Below are 27263 nucleotides of genomic sequence, written 5' to 3'. Positions count from 1 at the left end.
TAACGGGTCATCCTAATCACAGAGATACACCCCCTTAGTTACTGTACCCAATGGATGCACTTATTTCCAAGCTCCAGGGGGATTCATGTTGCTTAGTTTGCAATTTGGGCACCTTTTGCATATATATATTGTCCTGGCCTGTTTCACTATAATGGGAAATAACCTAGTTGGGGGAATAGATCTTAATGAGTGCTCACGACATTCAAACAGCTGGTAATCCGGATTCTGTTTACTTCTTATCCATGCATGTGGAATAAGAGGCTGAGGCACATTTCTGGCCATTGGTTCATTAGTGAAATTGATTGAGCTGTTAGGTAGATTGAGCACCACTCGTTTCGGTAGGTTATGGTTTTTGATTGATTTTTGATTTTTCTATGTTTTATTTTGTTTCCCAGCCTTGTAGTGGATGCAGATTATCTAGTGCTGTTGTACTAACCACTTTACTTATCATGACTTGATCAAGCAAGCCAGTAATACAAGTACTTGCTTACTTAGTACTACTGACTTGAGCGGGAGGGTGATTAACAAGAACAGGCGACTTGGATTTGTCAGATATTATGCTTGTCATAGTTGTTTTTATGTTAATAAACACATAGTTATAAGGAGCATCTGTTCTTTTAAGCTTGCTCTCTGATATCGCAACCCAGTGCAATTACATCTATTGTCACTACTCCTGGATGGAAGAAGTCATTCTCTTTCTCTTATTGTATTGTTAAGACTAATACTGTGGGATATTGTCCCCAGTTGTTAGCAACCCCACCCTATTTACTCAGCATGATCTTACTGGCGTCTGTTTTCGCGGGGCAGATACCATATCTGGGTGCCTCTACCTCAGAATTCCTAGAGGTGGGTAATTGCCCCAATGGGGCAAATCTATTACTAGTAGGCAGATTATACTCAGTCGTTGTATCAAGTTCACCTTCTTCTCTCCTTATTTTACCTACAACTTTGTAATCAGTTACAGGAAGTCCCTCGTTTAGAGTGTTTGTATCATGTATGCATCATTAAGTATTTAGGATTCACGATTACTGGTATTACATCATCCCTATCACCTTACTGGTGGTTGTTAAGTTCCGCCCTGCGTCCCGCTACGCGGTGACGCAGGGCGTCCTAAATAAAAGCCCCGCCCCCGCGTTCGGGAGGCAGTTCCGGGGCCGACCAGCAACCTGTGTGGGTATATGATTATTCGGCTCCCGCTGGAGCTGCGCAACAGGCCGTGCGGCCTACCAGCATTCTGCCAGCCCCCGCGCGCGCAGGCCGAGGGCTGCCAACATAACAATGGCGACGAGGCGAGATGAACTCCACTACACACTCGGTGTTTTGAAGGCACCCTAACGCCCTACAGCCATCGCGGCGAAATTTTTGGACACCCGGTGGGGGTGGAATCACACACGTGACCCCCCACCCCCCCAAAAAAAAAAAAAACATTTTTTTTTTCTCTCTTCCTTCTCTCTGCCACTCCATTTTTCGTCCCATCCACCATGACCAAAGCTCTTCCTCTGGGCACTGGAGAACCTGGTGGCATCTGGCATCCAACACCAGAGGGCAGCAACACGGAGTGACGGGAGCGCCAGGCCCTGAACTGTCCCACACAGCGCCTGGGAACGGCAGCACCTCCAAGGTAGGCCCGACGTTGCGGCGCTGGTGGTCGTCGGAAGAACTCACGACAACACCGATCAGGTCCACGCCAACATGGCGGCCGGCACGTCCACGCCTGGGCCCACCACGCCGTCCAGAATTGCGGCGAACCTGTCCATGACGTCACCTCCACCTCGTACACACGGGAGTTCGTCGACACTGGTCCAGCCGTTTGACCCATTCACGGATCCATCATCGAGGGGACCCAGATGGCAGCTGTGGATTCAGAAATTTGAGATGGCAGTGGTTATGCCTAGGTACTTCAAATTTCCCAAGCGGGTCTTCCCTTTCTGACCTTTTTGCATATGTTTCTAGATGGCACGCCAGAGGATGAATTTGTCGTCTATTTGATTTGGTTAGTACTATCGCCGATATCATCCACTATCGTTGGCTCTCCTGGAAAGTCAACACAGATGCATGGGGCCGTTGCACTAATGCGCTGTTTTTTTTACTAGGGGTCAAAATGACTTGTTAATTACAGGTACTGACTTCCCTGGCAGTGAGAGGCCTTTGAGTTCTACCAACAGATCGTTAATTGTGCCAATAAGTTTGTTCGTCTCATTAACATGTTTCAAAATAATGGAGGTTTTTTTGTTGCTATCTCAGGAGGTGAAAGACAAAGGCATATTCGGCAGTTTGCTCATTCATTTTCTTTTATAAAACCAGACCGCTTCTGGGAACGTTGTTTGAGAGCCACACGAGTGTCATTGTTTATTGCTGTGATAAAGTTGTAGGGTTGTTTTATTCATTCATTTTTAATGCTGGGATGGCCAGAGATGTGTAGTGGATTTAAGATTTGGGGAATTTGTGGAGGTAGTTTTAAATTTTTAATGGGAAAAATGTTAGGTTTTGCAGGGTTTTTTTTGTATTTTGGATTTGGAACTTTGCATTTTGTACTTGTATTTGTAATTTGCACCCTGCACTATGTAACATTTTATCATGTGGAAATTGTGGTTTCAAGACGTTAGAATTGTCGGAATTGTGTTCAAACCTTTTTTAGTGTGTTAACTGTTTGAAAAGTCAAAATATTGTACTATATCGCACAATAAATAAATAAGAAAAGTAGTGGGTTGAAGGTATAAAGACAAGACTACCTGGCCAGTCTCAAGAGCATGATCTAGTGTGCATAGGTATAACTAAGGTCTGCATGTGTTTTATTTACATTTTATGAATGAAATGATATGGTGTGGGAAGCCCTCCCCTCATTCTGTGACCTTGCACTGACTCATGGCAACACTCGAATCCTTCAAAAGTACTTGAAATATGATTATCGTAATAGTAACACGCATTATTATCTAAAAGAATGACTTTTTTTTAAACTTCTGCTCTTAAATAGACCTTAGGTTTGTGTAGTTTTAAGAATAGTTTTATTTGTTTAGCTTCGGTACCAGCTGTGAACAGGAGTCCAAGGACTATTTGTGGACGAGATGCACTATTGTTAAAAACATTTCCTCACCTAGTGGTTAGTGAGTATTGTTTTGCGCAGCCTCAGTACAGCGCGTGGATCCGTTTGGTCTATTCTGCGCAGCCTCAGTACAGCGAGGGCGACTAGTATCTCTGCTTCTGCGCAGCCTCAGTACGCCTCCCACCCCCGGAAGCTTTGCTCTATTCGAACTTTTCGTGTCCGACTTGGTGGGTCTTCCTAAGAGGCCTGGAAGAAATCACCGGCAGTCTAATATCACTGGGGAGAAATGTCATGCCAGGGGTCAGAAGAGGTGAGTGATCCGCCGTGTGTCTCCCTGCGGTCGCAGTCATTGCTGTCAGCTGAACTGTAGTTGATTTTCCTGATTACACACAATACATCGGGATTTCTGTCTCCCGTGGGATGGCAGCCCGAGTTTCAAGACCCCTGTGTGGTTTCAAGGTGTTGACCAGAGCTGCCGGGCTTCCTGCTGTGGGGCTGGGAGCTGTGATTTATAGCTCTGTGGTCTGATATGGGTCGCCCAGTAGGCAGCAATTAATGGATAATGAGGGACCCTTTCATGTGAAAAATTCCAGCAAAGTACTAATGTTAGGGCTGTTAATTCTGATGGCCCTACTCGTTTCAAGGCAAAGCCCAAACAACTGGTCTCACCAGTGGACCTGTGAGTGAAAAGGTGAACTGCTTATTTAAAGAATGTACGATACCTGCTAGTTTGAAAAAAACACTTCACATTTTGTGTAAACCTATGCCCAACAGTTGAATGGATGCCTATTTTCAATAATGAAAAACACAAGCAATGTTTATTAATGGCAATCCAGACACCTTAAAATGTGACACTGTTGAGGATTCCAAGATGGCTGCGATTCTCTAGCCATCGGGACCACCGAGCTCCGACCCTGGAGTCACCGTAGCCCTCATATAACCGCTAAATAGCCCTCCCTAGGCGACGAAAAAGTACATCCGGGCTTCTGGAGCACATCAGTGGCGTGGGGGGGGGGGTGCCTCTTGCTCCTGTACCGACTGTGCTGAACACGACCCCCCACACGAGCATCAGCAGACCACCTGCGGGCGGCGCCAAGTCGGCTGCAGAGCATTCAAGATAGGAGTGGAGGGGCCCGGTCCGCCCTCCCTTGAAGCATGGGCGAGCCCCCTTTCCAAGGGATCCTTGTTGGAAGGACCGTGCTCCCCGGCTCTCGGGAGGAACGAGTGGAGCCCGCCTCAGCTCCTACGGCTGCCCGCAGCAATTTGAAGGACCTGTGGAGCCGCGTGCCGGGACTGGTGGGATGCACCGTACCAGACCTCGGGCCTGTTCTTGGCCGGTCCCGGACTACACCTTTCATCACTAATCACGTCCACAAGGGCTGGAGGTTCCTGGCCGAGGGGAGCTGCAGCGCAGCAACTGAGGGGGGCGGACCCGCAGCAGCCCGTTCCACCGGAGGTACAGTGACACGGAGAGGACCCATGCACCAGCACCACCTCCGACTCAGCTTACGCAGGCGGCCAGGCCCATGCTGCGGATCGAGGGTGGGGGCGTCGGCTCCGGACTGCTCGCCCTCTCACTAACGAATGCCTGAATACCGCTGTAGGAGGGGACTAAGGTAACAACCATCAACATCAAGGTACGTGTGGCGCTCTTCCTCTCCTACCGCGGGACCCCCCTCGACCACTCAACAGAGACATTAAGTGCCTCATGGCAGCGCTGGGCCCACAGGACCCCCAGGATCCCCAGGACCCACGGGACCCATGGGACCATTTCCACTGAGCCTGGAGAGGCTAATCCACCATGGCCCGCCCCTACCAAGGATCAAAGCACGCACATACAAGCGCGGGTGCCGGGAATCTGGTGCCCGCAACGAGGGGTTAGGAATGAAACTGGGTGCGATGGCTGGGCCCCGGTGATCACCTCGGGGGCAGGATGTGAGGGGAGGGCCGCACTGCCTAACTGCCAACATTTTGGCCACATCAGCGTGGCTTCCACCCGCCTTGGCTTTCTTCTGGCGCCCGACAACTGCAGCAGTACCACGGGAGCACCATGCCTGGGCTCTCTACTCCAAGGATAGCTGCGGATTCAAGACTGATTTGAGCGCATACTCGAGCAAGAAGGGGGCCCATAGATTTTGCACCAGAACGATGCTGGTGGAGTGGAGGAGGACCTGGGCGCCCAACTGCAACGTACTTACAATCTGCCACGACAAGCCATCATCTCCCTCCCTCCCCCGCCCACTCTGCCTCGGCACCACGGATTGGCAACCCCTCCCATAAGAGGAATGGAGGGTGACACTGAGAGACCCCAGGCGAGCAGCTGGACTGTAGAGCCCCACTAGCAGTTCATCAGACTAAACCCGGCCGACAAATCAGAAGTATGTCGAAGATCAAGGCCAAGGACTTGCACCCACCTCAAAGACCCACCAGGAGGGCACGCTGCCCAAAAGTGTGGGCCAAGGACCAGGAGGAGGACCAGGAGAACAGACCTAACGAGTGGACCACCGAGGAAGAGGAGAGAGTCGACACGAACGAGAGAGCAATCCAGGACCTAGCTGAGGACGCAATGAAGACGGTTCCCTTACTGAACACACTGCCAACAGCTACCTACAACCTGGAGCTACAGGTGGCAGACTTGGAGAACAGGTCCAGGCGCTCGAACATTCGAATCAAGGGCCCACCGGAGGACCCCTAAAACCAAGACCTGCGCCAAGTGGTGAAGGGGGGAATCTTTGCTGACCTCCTGCATGAGGCTGCCCCGGCAGATTTAATGTTTACAGAATCCACAGAGTGGGCCTGAGAAGGTCGGACCCCGGCACCAGACCTAGTGACGTTTTGGCGGGAATGCATAGTTACACCCTAAAACAGCAAATACTGGCGAAGGAAAGGAAGACCGGGTGGATCACATACAACGGCGCAGAGATAACCCTGTACCAGGATTAACTCAAGCCACTCTAGCTAAAAGGAGAAGTATGGGGCCTGTTCTGGTGCACTTAAGATCCCGGGAGATACGTTATAAATGGACACACCCTTTTAGTTTGACATTTGACTGGAACAGGAAGCCTCAGAAAGTCATGTCTTGTGAACAGGGGATCGCCCTCCTGGGTCTGGAAGAAGACCCTCCACCACCGGCGTCCCAGTCTTCCACACAACGGGCGGAGCGCAAGCCGTGGGAATGGTCCACGGTCCGGCCCAAAAAAGTAAGATCCAAGGATGACGGGATCTGCCGGGCTCACCATTTTTACAGGGAAGGGTCCATCGGATCAACACAGGATTGCCTGGGAAGGGCATACATGAAGAGATGAGAGCATGAGGTCACATACGGTATCAGATTGAGGGGCCTCGGGGAGGGAGGGGGTTCATTCTTGGGATGGGGAGATCCCACATTGAACACACTGCAGGGAAGTTTGCGTAATGATTCTTGAGGTTCCGATTCGAGGGGGACCACTGGCCAGTTGCTCCGGCTCGCCAGGGGGATGGGGGGAAAAGGAGGGGGGCCAGAGGTTCAAGGGTGCCCAACTTGCAGAGGATGGCAACCAGGTTGAGAGGCCCAGGGGAGAGGGCGAGTACCACGGCAGAGTACCCGACCCTAATACCTAAGAGAGTTAGGGTAAAGCCAGAATCTCTGACCATACATCTCAACTAGAGGTATGTTGAAGATACTTTCCCTTAATGTCAACGGCCTCAACTCCCCGGTTAAGCGGAAAAAATTAGAACGCTATATCAGACATGAGTGCCAGGATATTGTAGCGCAGCAAGAGACCCATATTCATACCCGGGATAGAGCAAGGGTAAAAATATGGGGATACACTAGACTGATGCAAGCTATACAACCCAGCAAAAAGGCGGGGGTCCTAATAGCTCTGAAGGACAGGTTAGATCTGCAGGTCACTAGGAAGGACTCAGATGAGCAAGGAAGGTACCTGGCGGTGTCTCTGGAGGCGAGTGGGGCAGCGCTCACTGTTGCAAATCTTTATGCTCCGAATACAGCACAAGATCCCTTTATTCAAGCCACACTAGACAAACTCATGGGTTTTGCTAGATTCCCGATTATACTTGCTGGCGATTTCAATATCGCTTGGGATCCGACCAGGATAGGAGTTCCGGGGCAGCGACCCACAAGGGGGACCAACGCACAAACTGAGGGACAAAATTAGCAAGCTGGCCCTGGTTGATGCGTGGAGGTGGATACACGGGGACACTGAGGGCTACTGAAAGTGAGCGTCCCCCTAAAATGCAGCAATAACTCCCCAATGAGAGTCAGTAATGGACACACCCCAGGAGGGAATGAGACCAGGACCAAGTGCGGGTGAAGATAAAAAGTAAAGTTTATCCAAAACCAAATAGGGCAAGCAGAGAACTCTGCAAACTCCGAGAGCGCTCTGCCCGACAATAGAAAAACATTCATATTTATTACAAAATCACGTCATCGATGAGGTAAACTATAGGGGGCACATAATTCGTGGGGATTGGGTGGCGAAGACTAGACACTATGGGCCTCATTACAACTCAGGCGGTAAGGGGTTTACGGCGCCGTAAACAGCGCCGACCCTTACCGCCTGAGTACGAGGTCCCTTAGCGCCATGGCGGATTTAACACCTGCTTTTAGCAGGTGTTAAAATCCATGGCGCTAATGGACCATGGAGTTAATTACGCCACCGTAATTTATGGTGGCGTAATTAACGCCTTCCCCACTCCCATTATGCCCTTTGGGGCAAAAATGGGAATGGGGAAGGTTAAATGGGGATTGGGGACTTACCGCCCGCCAAACTCGGAATGGGGCGGTAAGTCCGCCAACCACCATGGCGTAAACGTAGTTTACGCCATGGTGGTAAAGTCACGGCCCAGGCGGTAACTTACCGCCTGGGTCGGAATGAGGCCCTATGTAATCTGTAGGTCCAGTGCTTCAGGATTGGTGGAGGTCCACGTGGTGCCAGTGGGGGGTGCACGGGTCAGCTGGGCTCTTCGGGGTGGAGCGCAGAGTCTGATGATGTCCGATCTGTAACAATTTATGCTACATAGTAGTTGCCCTTGTGGCCACACGAACCTTGACTATCACTTATCTAGTTTAACACATGAGAGATATATTACTATACATTTGACCTGAACAATAAAAGTGAGAATACGTGGGTCCAGGTGGCAAAATTACTCATGAGATTATGTTGTCACACTCATCAAGCATTCTGTTAGATCTCCTAATGCAATTATTTATTATTTATCGTGAGAAGAATATATTGCCACACAGTGGGTCATGGGTGTGGGGTGGTACACTGATGAGGGGCATGCAATCTTACTTCAAAAGGCATTAAGGGGAAGGGCTTATTGCCCATATTTCTTTAACCAGAGTATGGGGGTGCAAGGCAAGTTTATGGTGGCATCATGAGTTAGGGGGCTGAGGGGAGGGTGTAGGTTTGGTGCAGGCTCAGCGGAAGGGGTGAGTGGTTACATTTGTATCATCAGGGCATCAGTGAGAAAAAGGGCCTTTAATCGTCAGCCCAGCATGAGGGGGGAGGATGTTGGGGGCTGAGTGCGTGGCAGGGCAGGGCAGAGGGAAGGAGGGAGGGAGGGAGGGAGGTAGGGAGAGGGGGAGAGGGAAAGAAAGAAAGAAAGAAAGAAAGAAAGAAAGAAAGAAAGAAAGAAAGAAAGAAAGAAAGAAAGAAAGAAAGAAAGAAAGAAAGAAAGAAAGAAAGAAAGAAAGAAAGAAAGAAAGAAAGAAAGAAAGAAAGAAAGAAAGAAAGAAAGAAAGAAAGAAAGAAAGAAAGAAAGAAAGAAAGAAAGAAAGAAAGAAAGAAAGAAAGAAAGACAAACCTGTTGAACTGGGTCCCGTTCACTTTGTGGGGGTTATATGTGAATCATTAGGATAAAGTAAAAGTAGGTAATTGCGACTACAGGTACATTACAATAGTGGGTGAACTCTAATTACAATATAGGTTATACTGTTATGTTTTCATGATCATGCTATGAAATGAATGTATTTATATTAGCCTTGTGGCCTTGCAGTTTCATATTATATACATGAGAAACGTATATTAGTTTAGCATGTTTGTGGGCATACATACTATTGGAAAACCATTGAGCATCTGGATCTTTATATCTTGCATCATATTGAATGAATAAATTAACATATCATACATCAGTGTAAATTCTTGACAAGGGATCATTTTCAACCAACAGTATGGGACCTAGATGTGTGAACCATAGCCTTATGCACAGAGAAATAGGTAAAGATCATCTTGTTCTGTTTCATAAAAGCAGCCCCTTGATACACAACTACAAAAGGAGATTCATAGCCTTTACAGAGTAATTAGCACTGTGGGTGAAACGGAGTGGCACACAGGCGTGGGGTACGTATCTGTTACTTCAAAAGAGGAGCGAGGTTGGGGGGTTATCCACAGCATATGTCATAAATGTAGGGTCTGCAAGGGGACGGGGACATGTTTGTAGAGATGAATTGTTTTTCTCAAACCCAAGCCTATGTTCGGTCATTCACAGGTCAGTGATGGACTGTGGAAGGTGAAAGATACAGGGCCTCATTACACGGACGACGGTGGACCAAGGTGCTATTAGCACTTTGGTCCATGCCGGTAAAATACCGGCACCGCCTTTGTGAAAAGAGGAATTACCGCCCTTTTCCAAGGTTGGTGGGACGGTAATTCCCCCTTCCCCCATTGCCCTTCCCCATTCCCATTTTTGCCCCATAGGGCATAATGGGAATGGGGAAGGTGCTAATTACGGCACCGCAAATTGCGGTACCGTAATTAGCTCCCTGGTCCCTTTGCGGGTTGGTTTTTAACGCTTGCAAAAAGCAGGCGTTAAATTCTCCAACCCGCAAAGGGACCTCGTAGTAAGGCGGTAAGGATTTACCGGTACCGGTAAAATACCAGTACCGTTAAACCCTTACCGCCTACCGTTTAATGAGGCCCACAGTGTTTGTCTTGTAGCTTGTTCGCAACTAGTCTCCCGTGAGAACAAGCTTGCTGCAGGGACACAGAAGGGAGGAGGGTGAGGGAAATAACTTGCCCACTGTGCACAATCTGGAGGGGAGAGCTGCAGCCCTGCAGGCTGCTTTTTGCTCATGAGGGCTGTTTTATCCTGTACAAAATGGAGTCTGGGGTCGGCTTTCTGGCTGTGTTTTGCATCCATATGGCCTGTCCCGCAGCCATCCCGCATCCCTGGCTACAAACGCATGGGTGGCTGGTGGACAAATCATACCCTGCATGTGGGTTAGAATGGAGGGGGTCTTAAAGACCTTTCCTCCCATACAGTACACATTTTATTCGCATGCCCACCGCTCCCACTCCAGAATAGATTACATTTGGCTAACGTCAACCCTACTGGGGGAGGCGCTTGACATTACTATCAGCACTTCAATACTTTCTGATCACGCTCCAATAACCCTAAATGTTAAGGGAAATAGGAGGCCCCCTGGACTGTGGAAATGGCACTACCTGACACCCCTCTTCAAAGATCAACTTCTTACCTGGGAGGTGGAAGAAGAAATAGAACGTTTCTTTGCGAACAACAGAGTGGGGCACACAACTCTTCAATTAAGGTGGGATGCCTTCAAGGCCACCTTGAGAGGCTTGATTATTGCAATCAAGGTGAGAAGGGACCGAGAATTAAGAATGGAGGAGGCTCGGCTGGAGGAGAAGCTTAAAGGGATAATGGCCGAAATGGGCACTAATCAGACCGCGGCCACCAAGAGAGTGTACAGAGCTGTCTGAGGACAGCTAGATATAATTCAGACCCGAGCGGCGGAACGCACTCTATTACAGCTTAGTGTCACGCACGGCAGTCGCTGGCAGCTGTGGAGACGCTGGCGGTGGAGCGGCCATTGATTTAGCCGTCACGCCGCCCACGCTTTCCTCGGCAGCGGTCTAGTTCTTCCAGCCCTTCCGACCAGCGACGTCCTTTTAACGTGCGCCAACCCGGAAGCCAGCACGTTGCATCCGTTCGCGTTAGGCTTCCGGGTTGGTACGCTACAGTCCTTTCCTCCGCGGCTGCCGCCGCTTCCTTTCCTTTTCCTCCCGTTTGCTTGCTGGCTTTCATTTGCTCTGGGCACGCCTCGCTCTGTTGGAGCTTCTTCTCCGCTCCACCTTGGCTCTCTCTCTCTCTCTTTCCTTTCTCCCCTGTTCTCCTGGTTCCTTCCCCCTCAGCTCAGGCATTAGCACCCATCTTTGTACTGTTGTTTTCTCCCCTGGAGCAGTCGCCATACACCACTTCCTGTGGATTTCCTTATCAGCTGGATCCTTCAAGTTCCACCGTTCCACCTCGTATCCTGCTGCTATCTTCAACTAAGAAGGGGTTTTTTGCGCCTATCGGCTTTTTCCCCTTAACCTGTCTGCCCTGGTACGGGGGCCCCCTCGGCCCCGTGTTAGAGGGACAGGGTGGCTTCCTGTCGAGGCAGACCTCATCCACACTCCAGAGAGGAGGCATTGAGATTAAAGAGATTCGGACTCACATCGGACGAGGAGACCACAGGTGAGCAGGAGGGTGTGAGGGGCACTCAGGGAAGAGGGGTGGAATTGACGGAATCCAGGAGTGAGCCTGACAGTTTGCAACGCCAAAAAGGGAATATGGCCACCCCAGAACAAATACAAGAACTAGTGGCCGCAGTCCAGGCCATGAACGTAGAATTACAGAACGTGAAGGCTGATAACGCAGTCTTGAGGCAGATGGTCTCTACTCGGGAAACTAGGGATTCTGACTTACCTCCTATTGCCCTATCCTCGGGCAAGTTTGACGGAACTCCGAAGCGCCTCAAGGAATTTTTGGAAGCCTACTCCATTTATTTTACCTTTAGACCTCAGTTGTTTTCTAATGATCACACCAACGTGGGGTTTATGGTATCCAACATGACTGGGAATGCCTTAGCTTGGGCCGCCCCTCTAGTGACCAACAATAATCCTATCATCAGAGACTATGAGGGCTTTTTGACCTTACTGCGCCAGACTTTTGAACAACCTGAGATAATACATGTTGCTGCGGAAGAACTCTTGGATGTGCATCAAGGTTCCAGTGATTTGCTGACATATATCTCCACCTTTAAACGTTTGGCTTCAGAGGCTGGATGGCCAGAACGGGCCCAGTACACACTATTCCGTGGAGGTTTGAAAGAGGAGATAAAGGATGAACTGGCAAGGATAGCCCGCCCCACCACCGTGTCTGATTTATTCTCCATTGTTACTCAGATTGACTATCGCCTCAGTGAACGCAAGGCGGAAAGGAAGAAGCAAAAAGCCCCTGGCCCCTTTATACCAAGTGCCCACTCATTGCCCTCCCTGCCTCACTCCAGTAACAAGGAAGAACCGATGCAAGTGGGGTCCACTAGATCTCCCTTGACACCCGAAGAGAGAAGACGTCGGAGAGATACTGGCCTCTGCATGTATTGTGGATCAAGCGCCCACCTACTTCGGAACTGTCCAGAAGTCCCGTCTAGACGGTCGGGAAACGAACAACCTCGGAACTAAAGGGGACGAATAACCGAGGTCAGAGCGCTAGTCCCTATGTCACTGTGACGGTAGCTTCACACCCAACCACCTTGGACTCTCGCCTTATGGCTGTTCCTATCCAGTTGGAAACTCCGACAGAAGTACTCACCACCATGGCTTTGCTGGATTGTGGTGCCGCTGGGGTATTTATGGATACTATGTGGGCACACCAACAAGGTCTCCCTCTGCTACAACGGGAAGAGTTCCAGAAGGTAGAAGGAGTAGATGGTTCCCCGCTTTCATCGGGGCCAATTACCCATTCCACAGTATCCTTGAAGGTCCGCATTTTCCAGCATTCGGAACAGATACAATTCGACTTGATTCGAGCAGCCCATTTCCCAGTAATCCTTGGGATTCCCTGGCTGAGGAGGCATAATCCGCTCATCGATTGGGCGCAGAACACCCTGGCCTTTAACTCCCCATACTGTAAACAGAATTGTTTATTTCATTCTCCAGAAGAATTGGTCCAAGTTCTTACTCCCCAACAAGAAGGAGTAAATGAGATTTGTAAGGTTCCCCCGGAACTGGCCGAATTCAAAGAAGTCTTCAAAGACAATCTTGTCTTAGAGTTACCCCCACATAGGCCCGAAGACTGTGCCATCGAGCTGGTGCCAGATGCCCTGGTTCCGTTTAGCCGCATGTTTTCTCTGTCTACTGGAGAAGAGAACTCTTCGCAATTATTTGGACTCCCATCTGACCAATGGCCTCATTCGTCCCTCCAAATCTCCGGCTGGAGCCTCTCTATTCTTCATACCTAAGAGGGATTCCTCTGAGTTAAGGCCATGCATTGACTATCGGGGTTTGAACAAGGTCACGGTTCGTGACCGCTATCCAATGCCTTTGATGACAGACATATTGGAAGCTGTTCAGGGTTCCACCACCTTCTCTAAGTTAGATCTCCGAAGTGCCTACCACCTCCTCCGTATAAAGGATGGGGACGAATGGAAGACCGCTTTCCGGACTCCGTTTGGCCTTTTCGAGTATCGAGTGATGCCATTTGGCTTGGTTAACGCTCCTGCCATATTCCAGCGTTTTATGGATCGCCTGTTTTCTGATCTGTTATACCTCAGTGTCATAGTATACCTGGATGACATTTTAGTTTTTTCGAAGTCCACCTCAGAACATACATTACATCTCCAGACGGTCCTACATCGTTTACAGTCCCAACATCTATTAGTTAAACCCGAGAAGTGCCTCTTCAATATGTCTTCCGTTCCTTATTTGGGATACATTCTTTCCCAGGAAGGCATCACCATGGACCCGTGGAAAGTATCTGCCATCCTGGACTGGCCCACACCCACCTCTCTGAAAGACGTTCAACGGTTCCTGGGTCTAGCCAACTTCTACAGGAAGTTCATCAGTCAATTTTCGCAGATTGTGCTGCCCATTACCTCTCTACTTAAAAAAGACGCCAAACCTTTTCTCTGGTCGGAACCAGCTAATCAAGCTTTTATCGATCTCAAAAGAAGATTCTGCTCCGCTCCTATTCTATCTCAACCCGATCAAGACCAGCCTTTTATAGTCGAGGCCGACGACTCTGCAAGCGCCTTAGGTGCGGTACTCCTTCAACTGAAGGATGGCAAGGAACATCCTGTAGCATATCTTTCCAAGACTCTTTCCACAAGTCAACAGAACTACTCTGTTATTGAAAAAGAACTTTTGGCTCTCAAGGTGGCCTGTGAAGAATGGAGACACTTGCTGCAAGGCGGAACACATCCGTTTACATTACGTACTGACCATAAGAATCTGAAGATTCTCCGTAATATGGAATGCGTCAATTCAAGGCAGGCTCGCTGGGCGCATTTTTTCAGCCAGTATGACTTTACCATTACCTACATTCCTGGCACCCAAAACAGCTTGGCGGACGCCCTGTCTAGATGTCAGTCTGCAGACTACCACTCTCCCTCCGTTAGCCACTCTATGTTTCCTCGAAACAGAATCGTGGGGATAGTTTCCTCGTTCCTGCAAGAGATTAAGACAGGAACTAAACCTGATTTAGCAACCACCGTACCCGGTGACTTACGTTCTCAAATCCATTGGTCTGAGGGTCTCTTACTGGTGGGGCAGCGTTTGTACGTCCCCTCTAAGTCCTTACAACTTAAGGTTCTGGAATGGGGTCACAACCATGTAACCGCAGGGCACAGGGGAGTCCGAGGTACCTTAGAGCTAATTTCTCGATCTTTTTTTTGGCCTTCACTCTCCCATGATGTAAGGCAGCACTGTAAAACGTGTGTGGTTTGCGCCCAGAATAAGAACTCCACCCACAAACCCTACGGGTTGCTTATGCAGCCGGACTTGCCAAGCCGGCCATGGTCCCAAATTTCCACTGACTTTATAGTAGACCTGCCCAAATCCCAGGGGTCGACTTGTCTTATGGTTACAATTGACACATTCACCAAGCTGGCCCATTTTTCCGCACTACGGGGAGTTCCGTCTGCCACCGAGATGGCCGAAGTTTTCCTCAGGGACATTTTTAAGCTCCACGGACTTCCTGACAAGATTATTTCTGACCGGGGTAGTCCGTATACATCTTGATTTTGGGGTGCCCTGTGTCAACGGTTAGGGATAGAGAGGGCTTTGTCATCAGGCTTCCGTCCTCAGACCAACGGTCAGACAGAGCGGCTCAATGCCACTCTCGAGCAATACCTCAGGTGTTACGTCAATAATAATCAGGACGATTGGGTGAACCTTCTGCCCACTGCCGAATTTGCGTATAATAACGCTGTGCACTCGGCAACGGGACTTAGCCCTTTTTTCTGTTCTTATGGCTATCACTCTCGCAGTATTCTCCCAGTTTTTTCCTCACCTACTAATATACCCACCATCGAATCCACCCTGGATCAAATAACTGCAGCCCACACTACAGCTCAACGGAGTTTGGCTTCGGCTAGACGCAGGTATAAGGACCTATCTGATCGAGCTCGTTTACCCTGTCCTGACTGGAAGGAGGGTGATCGGGTCTGGTTATCTACTAGATACTTGCCTAGGTGGGTACATTTGACCAAACTTACCCCCTGATTTATAGGACCCTTCAAGATAATCAAGAGGATTAACCCAGTGGCTTTCAAATTGCAACTTCCCAAGTCCATGTCCCGGGTGCACCCGGTCTTTCACTCCTCTCTTCTCTGCTCAGTTGATCCAGACACCCCAGTTAATAAGACTACAGGGCTATTGAGTAATCCCAAGTCTATACCTGAAGAATATGAGGTGTCTGCCATCTTAGATTCCAGATATCGCAAGGGCAGGTTGGAATACCTGGTGTCATGGAAGAATTATCCTAGTTCAGAGGACTCCTGGGAGCCCAGGTCGTATGTACATGCGCCTAGGCTTGTTAGGCGTTTTCACCGGACACATCCAGGGAAGCCCGGAGGGTTCGGGTCTGGAGGGGGGTATACTGTCACGCACGGCAGTCGCTGGCAGCTGTGGAGACGCTGGCGGTGGAGCGGCCATTGATTTAGCCGTCACGCCGCCCACGCTTTCCTCGGCAGCGGTCTAGTTCTTCCAGCCCTTCTGACCAGCGATGTCCTTTTAACGTGCGCCAACCCGGAAGCCAGCGCGTTGCAACCGTTCGCGTTAGGCTTCCGGGTTGGTACGCTTCAGTCCTTTCCTCCGCGGCTGCCGCCGCTTCCTTTCCTTTTTCTCCCGTTTGCTTGCTGGCTTTCATTTGCTCTGGGCACGCCTCGCTCTGTTGGAGCTTCTTCTCCGCTCCACCTTGGCTCTCTCTCTCTCTCTTTCCTTTCTCCCCTGTTCTCCTGGTTTCTTCCCCCTCAGCTCAGGCATTAGCCACCCATCTTTGTACTGTTGTTTTCTCCCCTGGAGCAGTCGCCATACACCACTTCCTGTGGATTTCCTTATCAGCTGGATCCTTCAAGTTACACCGTTCCACCTCGTATCCTGCTGCTATCTTCAACTAAGAAGGGGTTTTTTGCGCCTATCGGCTTTTTCCCCTTAACTGGTCTGCCCCGGTACAGGGGCCCCCTCGGCCCCGTGTTAGAGGGACAGGGTGGCTTCCTCTCGAGGCAGACCTCATCCACACTCCAGAGAGGAGGCATTGAGATTAAAGAGATTCGGACTCACATCGGACGAGGAGACCACAGGTGAGCAGGAGGGTGTGAGGGGCACTCAGGGAAGAGGGGTGGAATTGACGGAATCCAGGAGTGAGCCTGACACTTAGGCAAAAGTACTACATCAAAGCCAATAAGGAGCATCGCTTGCTGGCGAGAATGCTTAGAAAGGAACAGAAAGACAAAACAATATTGAAAATTAAACTTGGGGACAAGGGGGGGGTAGGCCAAGAACGAGGACATCAAACGGGAATTCACAAGATTTTACTCCTTCTTGTATGTTTCCGATAACCCATCACATACGACCCAACTTGAATACTTAGAGTCCAGTTAACCTGAATATCAGAGGTGGAGAAGGGATCACTAGAACGGGACATCACGGAGGACGCAGTGAGGACTGCAATTAAATCATTACCTACCTTTAAATCTCCAGGCCCGGGTGGGTTCGTAGCTGAATTTGATAAAATCCACAAGGAATTGTTAATACTGACCCTAACCGCCCTTTTTACCCAAAAAGGCAGGGATAGCCTAGTCATGAGATCAATTGAGGAGGCGAAAGTCGTCCTCATTCACAAAAGGGGAAAGACCCAACAAATGCTCCTCCTACCATCCCATAGCACATGGATTCCAAGATTCACTCTAAGATACTAGCAACAAGGTTAGATCAGATAACTCCCAAACTGGTTCACCCGGACCAATCAGGCTTTGTGAAGGGTCGGCAGACGGGCGACAATGTCAGAAGACTTATCTATCTGATAGAGGAGGTCAATAAAAGACAAATCCCCGCTCTCCTCATGGCGGTCAACGCCGAGAAGGCTTTCGATCGGGTGGAGTGGGGATTCCTGTTTGCGACAATGCAGAAAATGGGATTTGACCCCAAATTCTTGGACACAGTCAAGGCTAACTATCGGCACCCAACTCTCCGGTTAGCGGTAAACGGATGTCTGACGGAACCAGTTACCATGGGGAGGGGGACCAAACGGGGATGCCCGTTATCCCTGATACTATATGCGCTCCACCTCGAGCCTTTTCTGGAAGCGGTGAGATCCAATCAGAACATATAGGGGGTCCTGTTTGCCGGGGTTCATCAGAAAATGGAAGCGTTTGCGTACAACATGATTTTGTCCCTGACCCAGCCACACACAACCTTACCAGTGGTAGAAAGGGAGCTCCAGCAATTTGGAGCCGTAGCGGGCCTCCAAATTAAGACTTCCAAGACAGAAGTCCTCAACCTTACCATCCCGAGGGAAACCGCTGAGACCTTAAATGGTGCTTTACCATATAGATGGGTCAGGAACGCAATTACCTACCTGGGTATAAAACTGGCCAAATCAACTGAATAATTGTATCAGGCTAACTACCCACCTGTACTGGAGAAAATTAAGTCCAAATTGGTTTACTGGGGACCCCTAGCTATTTCATGGTTGGGATGCATCAATGCCTTTAAAAATGGTTGTGCTCCTACAACTGCTGTACTGTTTTGCTGCACTACCGTTACATGCCCCGCCAGCCTTTTTCAGGGCCCTGAACAGAATGACCAACAGATTTGTGTGGGCCAACAAATGCCTGAGGATGGTAGCTAGGCTGATGAGAGCCTCTACAGACCAGGGAGGCATGGAAGCCCTGATTTCAGGGCATACTAAAGGGCAGCCCCATTGAAAGTTATTCGGGACTGGCAAAACGGGGACTGGGGGAAGATATGGAGGCCTATGGATAGGGCGGTAATGGGGGAAGACCTAGAATTTGTTTTATAGAAGCCTAGGCAGGACAGGCCCAATCGTATGCACAGTAGCGCCCTCTTAGATATCGTGGGCCGAACTTGGGATGAAGCAATGCGGGAGGCCCACCTTATGACTTTTCATTTGCCCTACACACACCTGTTCGGAAATCTCCAATTCACTCCGGTGTACAATACAGCTGCTTTCGACTCATTGCACCAAGGGGGCTGCAGGATGCTAAGGGATATATTCACTAATGGTCAGATGAAACAATTTGAACAATGTAAGGCACACTTCGATCTAGGCGAAAAGGAAAGATTCAGATATTGTCAACTGAGGCATTGGCTTCACTACCCTACCATGCTACAAGCGGCGAGTCGTCAGCTGACCCCGTTTGAAAGGTATCTCAACCGGGAATCGGGGGACAGGCACCCGATCTCATAAATTTATAAAAATTTGAAGGCAGGAGAGGAACCCCAGTGAGACCATACATGAGGAGGTGGGAGGCAAACTCGGAGGGGATGGTGGAGGAGAAAGATTGGACTGGGCTTTGGTCACCGAGTCCAAGGTTGACGAGGTCTATCCAGATAAGGGAAATCTGGTTGAAATTGGTAACCCAGTGGCACATGACCCTCTCGTGGTTCCAAAGAATGTACCCAGGGATATCGCCCCTCTGTTGGGGAGACTGCGGGGTGGAGGGCACATGGGAGCACATATGGTGGGAGAGCCCGAAAATTGAGAGATATTTGGAGGGAGTCTTGGAAGTGGCCAACCAAGTCCTAGGAACTTATGTCAGGAGATACAAGGGCCTCACCCTCATAGGTCTGGGGGGGACCACTCGAAGCAATCAAAACCGAGGCGGGGGTAAAGCTGTATGTGATCATGATGAAGGCGGCGGCGGCCTTGGTATTGGCCCGCAAATGGAAGACAAGGGACCCCCCCCCCCCTGAGGATCACGAAAGGGTCGCACAAATTTGGAAATTGTTGGTAATGGAGTGACTCACGTATTCCATCCAGGGGGATCACGACAAATTCTCCACAGACTGGGCATCCCTTCTACGGTATCTGATCGACGGGGCAAGAGTGGTTTGGTGGCCTCGAGCTATGTGGCTTCTGGGGATAGTAGAGCACCCTGGAGAGAGCGACCTAGGAGGGAGCTGAAGGCATCAGGCCCTCATACATACTTAGCCATCGAACTCAGCGCGCGGTGCAAATGATGAAGTGTCAAGTGATGGGAAATTTTATTTTTTTTCTTGTTTGGACCGGTTAATGTTTTCTTTGTCTTTAAAAAAATGCCAATAAAGAGTTAGTTAAACAAAAAAATTGACACTGTTACATGTGAATAGGGCATCAAGGCCTGCCTCCTTTTTTGAATTCTGCAGTGGTGAATGAAAACATATGAATACCAGAATGCATAGGAACACTCGGCACAGGATGAACCACTCACCCCTGACCCACATGAAGACGGGGAATATACATGTCTGCTTCACAACCACCATATAGCAGAAGGAGAAAGTGCCGTGGAAGAAGCTGACTTTTGGTCCGTGTTTACTTTTTAGCTAATGCCAATCTGCATTTGCTTTGCAGTACACACCTTTGGGAAAAGCTGAAATACAAGTCCCAGAATGAAAATTGTAGTGGATGCATCAGCAACCTTGGGCACATCATATTAATGGACATTTGGCCTCATTAGGAGTTTGGAGGAAGCCATGGAGCTATTGGCTCCAAACCGGGCTCCTTTACCGGGTTCCTGCAATGGGGACTTACCGGGTCGCTCTGACATAGGAGGACCCGGTAAGTCCTCCTTGCAGGAACCATTCCCATTTGAGCCCCCATAGGGCTCAATGGGAATGGGGATGGAGGTAACAGCGGGCACATTATAAGTGTCCCGTTGTTAGCTCCCTCTTCCCCTCGCGGGACCCGGGAAAGACATCTAGTTTTACCAGACGTCTAATCCAGGTCCCGCAAAGGGAACCTCGTAATCGGCCCTTATAGAATGAAGGTGGCCGGTCCCGTACCGGCCCCCTTCATTCCGTCAGCGCCATGGTTATAATGAGGCCCCTTGTCTTTAAATACCAGGTATGAAATTCATATAATATACATAACCTTTAAACTTCAAACCTTTAAAATGTATGAATTGTTCTATGGATTACTAGATGATAGGTCTTCCTAAACATGAGCATTTGTTTGCAAACAGAGCAAGAAGTTGAATACTGTATGGTTTCCTTACCCTCTGTCTTGCTTGTTTGCACTGGTGAGGGTCCCTGTCGTTTGATTGTTCCTTGTTTTTACCCATCAACTATTTGGGTAAGTCTTTTTAGAACAATTAAATTGAGAACATCATTTAAAAAAATAAAAAAAAAAATCTGCTTCACCCCTAGCGGTTAAAAATTCGCCCTGAGGAAGGAATTTGATACTAAGCCCTACAGGTGGCATGCCGAAACGTAACGGGTTGATGCTAGACGTGATTCAAAGCAACTTCTACAACATTCAAAACCCTGAATAACTATGATGTTGTCATTTACATAGGCAGACCTGAAACTAGAAGCTTTTTGACAACATTTTTCACATTGGGCCTCATTACGACCCAGGCGCTAATGGGTTAACGGCGCCGTAAAAGGCTGCAGCGCCGTTAACCTATTAGCGCCTAATTACGAGGTCCCTTTGCGGGACCCGACTTTAACGGCTGGTGTAGACCAGCCGTTAAAGTAGAGACCCGCAAAGGGACCTTGGTGCTAATTACGGTGCTGCAATTTGCGGCACCGTACTTAGCGCCTTCCCCATTCCCATTGAGCCCTATGGGGCAAGAATGGGGAAGGGCCATGGAGGAAGGGGGAATTACCGCCCCGCCAACCTTGTAATGGGGTGGTAATTCCCCCTTTCTCCATGGCGGAGTCGGTAACTTACCGGCATGGACCATGGTGCTAGCACCATGGTCTTCCGCCAGGGTCGTAATGAGGCCCATTGATTGATTTCTCACTTTTAGGCAATTGAAAATTCACTATCAAATTGTGTGTTTATTTTTTGATACACTAATTCATGTTTTGTTTTACATATTGCCAAAAAGTATTGGCAGACCTGTAACTAGAAACTTGTAAACATTTTTTCGTAATGACTGATTTTTCAATTTTAGGCAATAAGAAATTTACCACAATACTGTGTACTTGTTTTGTGATACATTAATTCATGTTTTATGTTGTTTGCTACACTTAATAACAGTGGCAGACCTGTAACTAGAAGTTTTTTGTGAAAATGTTTTGCATTCATTGACTTTTTTGCTTTTAGGCAATTGGAAGTTTATCACTTAATTGTTTTGTGATAGAATAATTTATGTTTTGTTCTATATAGTGCCAAAAAGTATTGTGTGTTACATTTAATAATTATTTTATGCTTCACATATATTTTTTGGTGTTTATTAATTAAATTCCAGAATACTGAGAAACTATCTCTTTAAAAAAAAAGTTTTTACTCTTTTTTTTAAATTTATTTTTATTTACATTCTGATCTACAAGGGAAATATTGTGTGGATATCCATCTTTTGGGATACCCCATTTAAGAAAACTAGGCTTAAATCAGAGATTTACTAAAAATCATTTAATTACAGCTTTTTGCAATCTTGTGTAAAATGTCTTTTAGACGCCCACCATAGCTGTACCACTATTGGGGCTCCCCTATTTGTGTTAGTAGAATGAACAGCCAGGGCTGGATGGGGGTGTCAGACATGTCGAGGGGCCACTTTTATATACTTAAAGCTTTTTGGGAATGCAGTTTTCTCAGATCTATCTGGGTAACCAAGCACTGACACCCCCTCTCATCTACAACTCTCACAAATTCTCCATCATAACTTGCACTCCCAAACCACTCACTCTGTCAATTACTAATTAACTAAATCAATTCTTATATAGCGCAACACTAACCCAGAGGTCTCGGGCGCTTACAAAACAAACAACAAAATATAAACAAGCGAAGGTGCCAAGGGAGTAGGAAAATGGTCACTATACATGGTGACTGACAAGGTCATTTCCGGAGTGTGAAGGAGTTTGCTATTTGTCATGTATTGTTGAATTCAGATGTCAAAAAGGAATGTCTTAAGACGTTTCCTGAACTGCTGCAGTGTCACACATTGTTTTATTTGCAGAGGGATCGATTTCCCGATTTACGGCGCCCACACATTGAAACTTTCTCCACCCAGTTTCATCAAAGTCGTGCGTGGTTGGTTCAATAACATCTGGTTATTCGATCGCAGAGTCCGCTTTGATGTAGCTTTTTTTATTCTTGATTTAAGGTATTCCGGTGCATCAGCCAATAACTGACCCTTTAAAGTTAAGTCGTTGCTCTATGGACAGCCAGTGTAGTTTCCTCCGATATTCCGTGATGTGAGTTGACGATTCAGCCCACAGACAGCTCAAACTGCCCTGGTCTGTATGACCTGAAGTCTCCTAATATTTACCTTAGCTGTTCCCACGAGGAGGCTATTGCAGTAGTATAAATTGGTGTTAACTATTGCTGCTGCAATAGAAGCTCTATTGTGTTCTGATAAGTAAGGACAAATTTGCCACATAAGATGTAGAAAGTAAGCACATGATGATTTAAGATAAGATACATGCTTCTGAAAGGAGAGATGAGCGTCAAAACACACTCCTAGGGTTTTAACATGGTCAGATACAGGGAAAGTGTTACCATTAATCACAAAAGCTTTGTATTGTGTATCTAAGTTCTTCATTCTATGAGGTGTGTTGACAATAAGAAGCTCTGTCTTTTTTATCATTGAGAGCTAAGGAGTTTAGGGCCATCCATTTCTGGACTGCCCCAAATATCTCATTGATAATAGCCAGGTCCCCCTCATACATCCCATATAGTTTAAAAGGTATCTGGGTATCATTGGCATAGTTGGCAAATGGCACACCCATAGATTTGAGGAGATCACACAGGCATTTGACATATATATATATATATATATATATGTTAAATGGCAACGTTGACACACATGATCCCTAGGGGACACCACAAGTGACAAAAACCTTCTGGGACTGTGAGGTTTGTTTAGCAACGCATGCAGTAGGTCGTGATCGACCAAGTCGAAAGTAGAAGACGGGTCCAACAGAAGCAATAGTGTAGATCTTCCTTCTTCTATAATTTCTGTTATATTGGTTTTCAAATCCAACAATGCTGTCTCAGTTCCACAATTAGTTCGGCAACTGGACTGTTTGTTTGCCAAGATGTTATTTGTCTCGACAAATGCCTGAAGTTGTATATAAGCTATTTTGCCAATAATTTTAAGTATAGATGGCACATGTATAATGGTGATGCAAAGCAATTAGAGCTGCAGAGTCCTCTTTTCTAGGGGGCTGTGTGGCAGAGGACTACTATGCACATGTAGATAAAGAAAAATGCCACAGAAACAGCTACCCGCCTACACACGTACTAGGTGTGCCTAGTTGCAAAAAGTGCTACCTTTCAAGTCGATTAATTAATTACGACAGAAGTAATAGAGATATACATATTTTAATTTATAAATAGAAAACACTCAATGAGATTTATATTAAAAGAAGACAAACATGCATTTTGTTTGTACATAACATCACATTAAAAACATATGGTGAAAGTCAATGTTTTCAACCAAAAACAGTTTTTTTTTAACTTAACACAGTCATTGTGTACTGGTGATATTGTGGTATTAGTAGAAATGTGAGGTGAACATCTTGTTGTTAAATAGAACCTAAAAAAAAAAATGTGCTTGTCCTTGACTCTGTCGACACCGAAAAAGTGTGTTTCTAGGTCCTAGCAGAAATTGATTGAACAAAAGAACCAGACTCTGTAGCTAGTTTTTAAAGATGCTATCAGGCGTGTACTGGACCTGTCTTCAGGACTTTATATGCAAGTATCCAAAATTGGATATCGAAAGTGGTTCATTGGTTGATTCCCTTCACAAATGGCAATCTTTTAATAGCTTGGTGGACGTGTGTGGCCTTGAATTAGATATGAATATGGACGAAATTCAATAGTCCAGACTGTGGTTCTTCACAATAATTAGAACTTTCAAAACAAGCAAAGTGTGCTTGTATTAGCTGCAGCAGACCACCGGCATAGTTTCAAGTATTCTGTCCAATGATGTCAAAATATGGTGCTCGCCTGATCTTTGTGCACGGTTGTAGAAAAAACTCTCACTCTTGAATGTTGTTAGTACTTAGCGAGAGTCTTGCCCTGTTACTGCCGGATCTCTGTATGCTTGCGTATCGGGATATCGATTTATAATGGGTCAGTAATTTTCAGGTATCAAAGGGTCTAGATTATCCTTTTTTTAACAATGGGGTAATCCAGGCTTCCTTGATAACAGTTGGAACTAGTGCCTCAGAAAAGGAACGATTAACAAGTTCTGTAACCGACAGGGTTAGTGTGCTTGCAAATTCCTTAAAAAGGGTAGTAGGGAATATATCATCTTTGCAGGATGTTTGCTGAAGCCCTTCTATGATCTCTAAAACCTCTTGTTCCGTCATTTTAGTAAAGGAAAAGAGATGTGTACTCTGAGCAGAGCCATCTAAGCTTGAGGTCACTATATCCTCTACTAAGGATTGTGATTCAATTGTATTTTTGATACGCATTTGATATCGCTGGGTTTTCTGACAAAAGCCGTCCATTATGTCCTGACACCAGCCATCATCTATACTAAGTTTACGTTCAATAATAGGACCTTTAAGTTCTTTAAGAACAGTAAAGAGTTCCTTGGATTTCAAAGGGGCTTGTAGAGAATGTAAAGTGTCTCGCGAAATCCCTTCACAGCAGCCACTTCTCCTTCCGACTTGTCTCCCTTCATAGTGGTCATATATTTATGGGTCTGTTCCATACTCCTTGCCATGTCTATGGCCGACTCCAGCGATGTATCTTTAGATAGTAACCTCTCTTGTATCTTTATGTTATTTGTGCAACAAACTAATTGGTCCCTTATAAGAGAGTCAGTGAGCAGCCCAAATTCACACGTATGACTAAGAGACCTCAATGCTGCAATGAAGTTCTCCACCGGCTCTTGCGGATCTTGTACTCTTTGGAAGAACTTGTGTCTCTCAAATGTTACATATATTTATGTAAAGTGTCTCGCGGCGGTCGCGCGTGCTCTCGTGTTCTCATTTGGAATGAGAGTCGCGTGACCGCAGCGGGGAACGGCAGTTGAGAAAAATGAAAGTGGGCTTGTAGTGAGAAGGGCGACCGGCGAGCTCCGTTATAATAAACCTACTTACCTGTTTCATCAGTGTGGCCTTCTTCTTCAAGTGGCGACGAAGGTGGGACACGGAGCTTGCCGCAGAGCCTAGCGACGGTTCCCTGTACGCGGAACGCGTCGTTCGCAGCAAGGAGAGCAGGTCCGGAGACGGGAAGAGGCCTGTGGAGAGGTGGGGGCCTGAAGAGGGACTGTCTCCGCGGCGCCTCGGAGCGTGGCGCTGCAGGGGGACGCTCTCCCCACTTTCACTCGAGCTGCCATACAAGGAAAGGCTGTTTCTCCTGGTGGGTGCCACCCACTCCCCCTCTGATTGGATAAGAAGGTGAGGTGCAGGGAGAGGAGGGAGGCTGGGGGCACAGCCAGGGAGGACGTACAGCCGAGAGGAACTCAGAGCCAACAAGAGCCATCTTAAGAAGGAAGTGTGTCTAGTACATTGAAGCTGTGCAACTGTGAGCCCCTAGTGGACATTTAAGTCATTGCAGTGTTCGCAGGAAGAATGCCTCCCAGAGGACAGTAAAGTAACTGCATAGACTTCACACAATACTGTGTGTCAAAGGAATACTGAAATACAGTAAACATGTGCTCTTCATACATAAGAGTTGCCTAAAAGGGCAAGCACATGAGACTGGCAAATAGTAGGAGATAAGGATAACAAAAGTGAATAGGATTGGAGATAAGGGCACAGTAACGCAAGGGGTGATAATTGGTGAATAAGCCACTATTTACAAGAAAATGGCTGCGGCTAGTATGTCACCTCCGCCACCGTTCGTGTCAGAACCTGGTGCTCCACCTATAAGGTAGGATAGGTGGAAGAAGCTGTTTCACACGTACCTGATTGCAATTGGAGGGGATAAGTTTGCAGCAGCGAGAAAAGAGGCGATCCTGCTGCACAATCTGGGAACCGAAGGCAGAAGTGTTTATGATGGATTACCTGATCTTCCACAACAAGGCCAGGGAGAGGTGGACCAGTATTCCATGGCAGAAAAGAAGTTGGAAGTTCATTTCGAAGCCAAGAAAAATATAACATTTGAGAGACACAAGTTCTTCCAAAGAGTACAAGATCTGCAAGAGCCGGTGGAGAACTTCATTGCAGCATTGAGGTCTCTTAGTCATACGTGTGAATTTGGGTTGCTCACTGACTCTCTCATAAGGGACCAATTAGTTTGTTGCACAAATAACATAAAGATACAAGAGAGGTTACTATCTAAAGATGCATCGCTGGAGTCGGCCATAGACATGGCAAGGAGTATGGAACAGACCCATAAATATATGACCACTATGAAGGGAGACAAGTCGGAAGGAGAAGTGGCTGCTGTGAAGGGATTTCGCGAGACACTTTACATTCTCTACAGGGCTCTTTCAATTCTAGTATTAATAGATTGACATTTAGCTTCTAATGTCAGGTCCTTATACTCCTTGACTGATAATTTATAAGTAATCAGTGTAAGAGGAGAGGGATGATTTCACCATCGGCATTCAGATTTTCTCTTATTTTTTCTGGCCGTAATTAGTTCTGTAGAGAAGCGAAGTTTGTAACTGTTTCTTATTCTTAGAAGGACGAAGTGGGACAAGAATGTCAAATGCTTTATTAGTCGCATCCCTAAAGGCAACAGTAAATTCCTCTAGAGATAATCTGCCAGCTAGGGGTGGTCTGTACAGTTACTTGAAACGCTTCAGATGTAATATTCTATGAATTACGCATTTCCCTAATTGGCATTTTTTCGCTTGGCATAT

The 27263-nt window shown here is 47.5% G+C and overlaps 1 protein-coding gene across 1 annotated transcript in view; it reads left to right on the top strand.

Annotated features, from left to right (window-relative positions):
• The first annotated feature begins 3236 nt into the window (after nucleotides 1-3236).
• The window catches only part of LOC138489356 (zinc finger protein 420-like), an 82548-nt gene continuing 58521 nt past the window's right edge, over nucleotides 3237-27263 (top strand). Inside the window, exon 1 of the mRNA XM_069617073.1 lies at nucleotides 3237-3353. Within this exon, the coding sequence (XP_069473174.1) occupies nucleotides 3330-3353 (24 nt within the window). The 5' untranslated portion in view covers nucleotides 3237-3329. The remainder of the gene's footprint in view (nucleotides 3354-27263) is intronic.

The sequence above is a fragment of the Ambystoma mexicanum genome, chromosome 9, assembly GCF_040938575.1.
Source record: "Ambystoma mexicanum isolate Mex_15411 chromosome 9, UKY_AmexF1_1, whole genome shotgun sequence".
NCBI lineage: Eukaryota > Metazoa > Chordata > Amphibia > Caudata > Ambystomatidae > Ambystoma > Ambystoma mexicanum.
The sequence above is the reverse complement of the archived record's forward strand: the minus strand, read 5'-3'. Positions and strand labels throughout refer to the sequence as shown.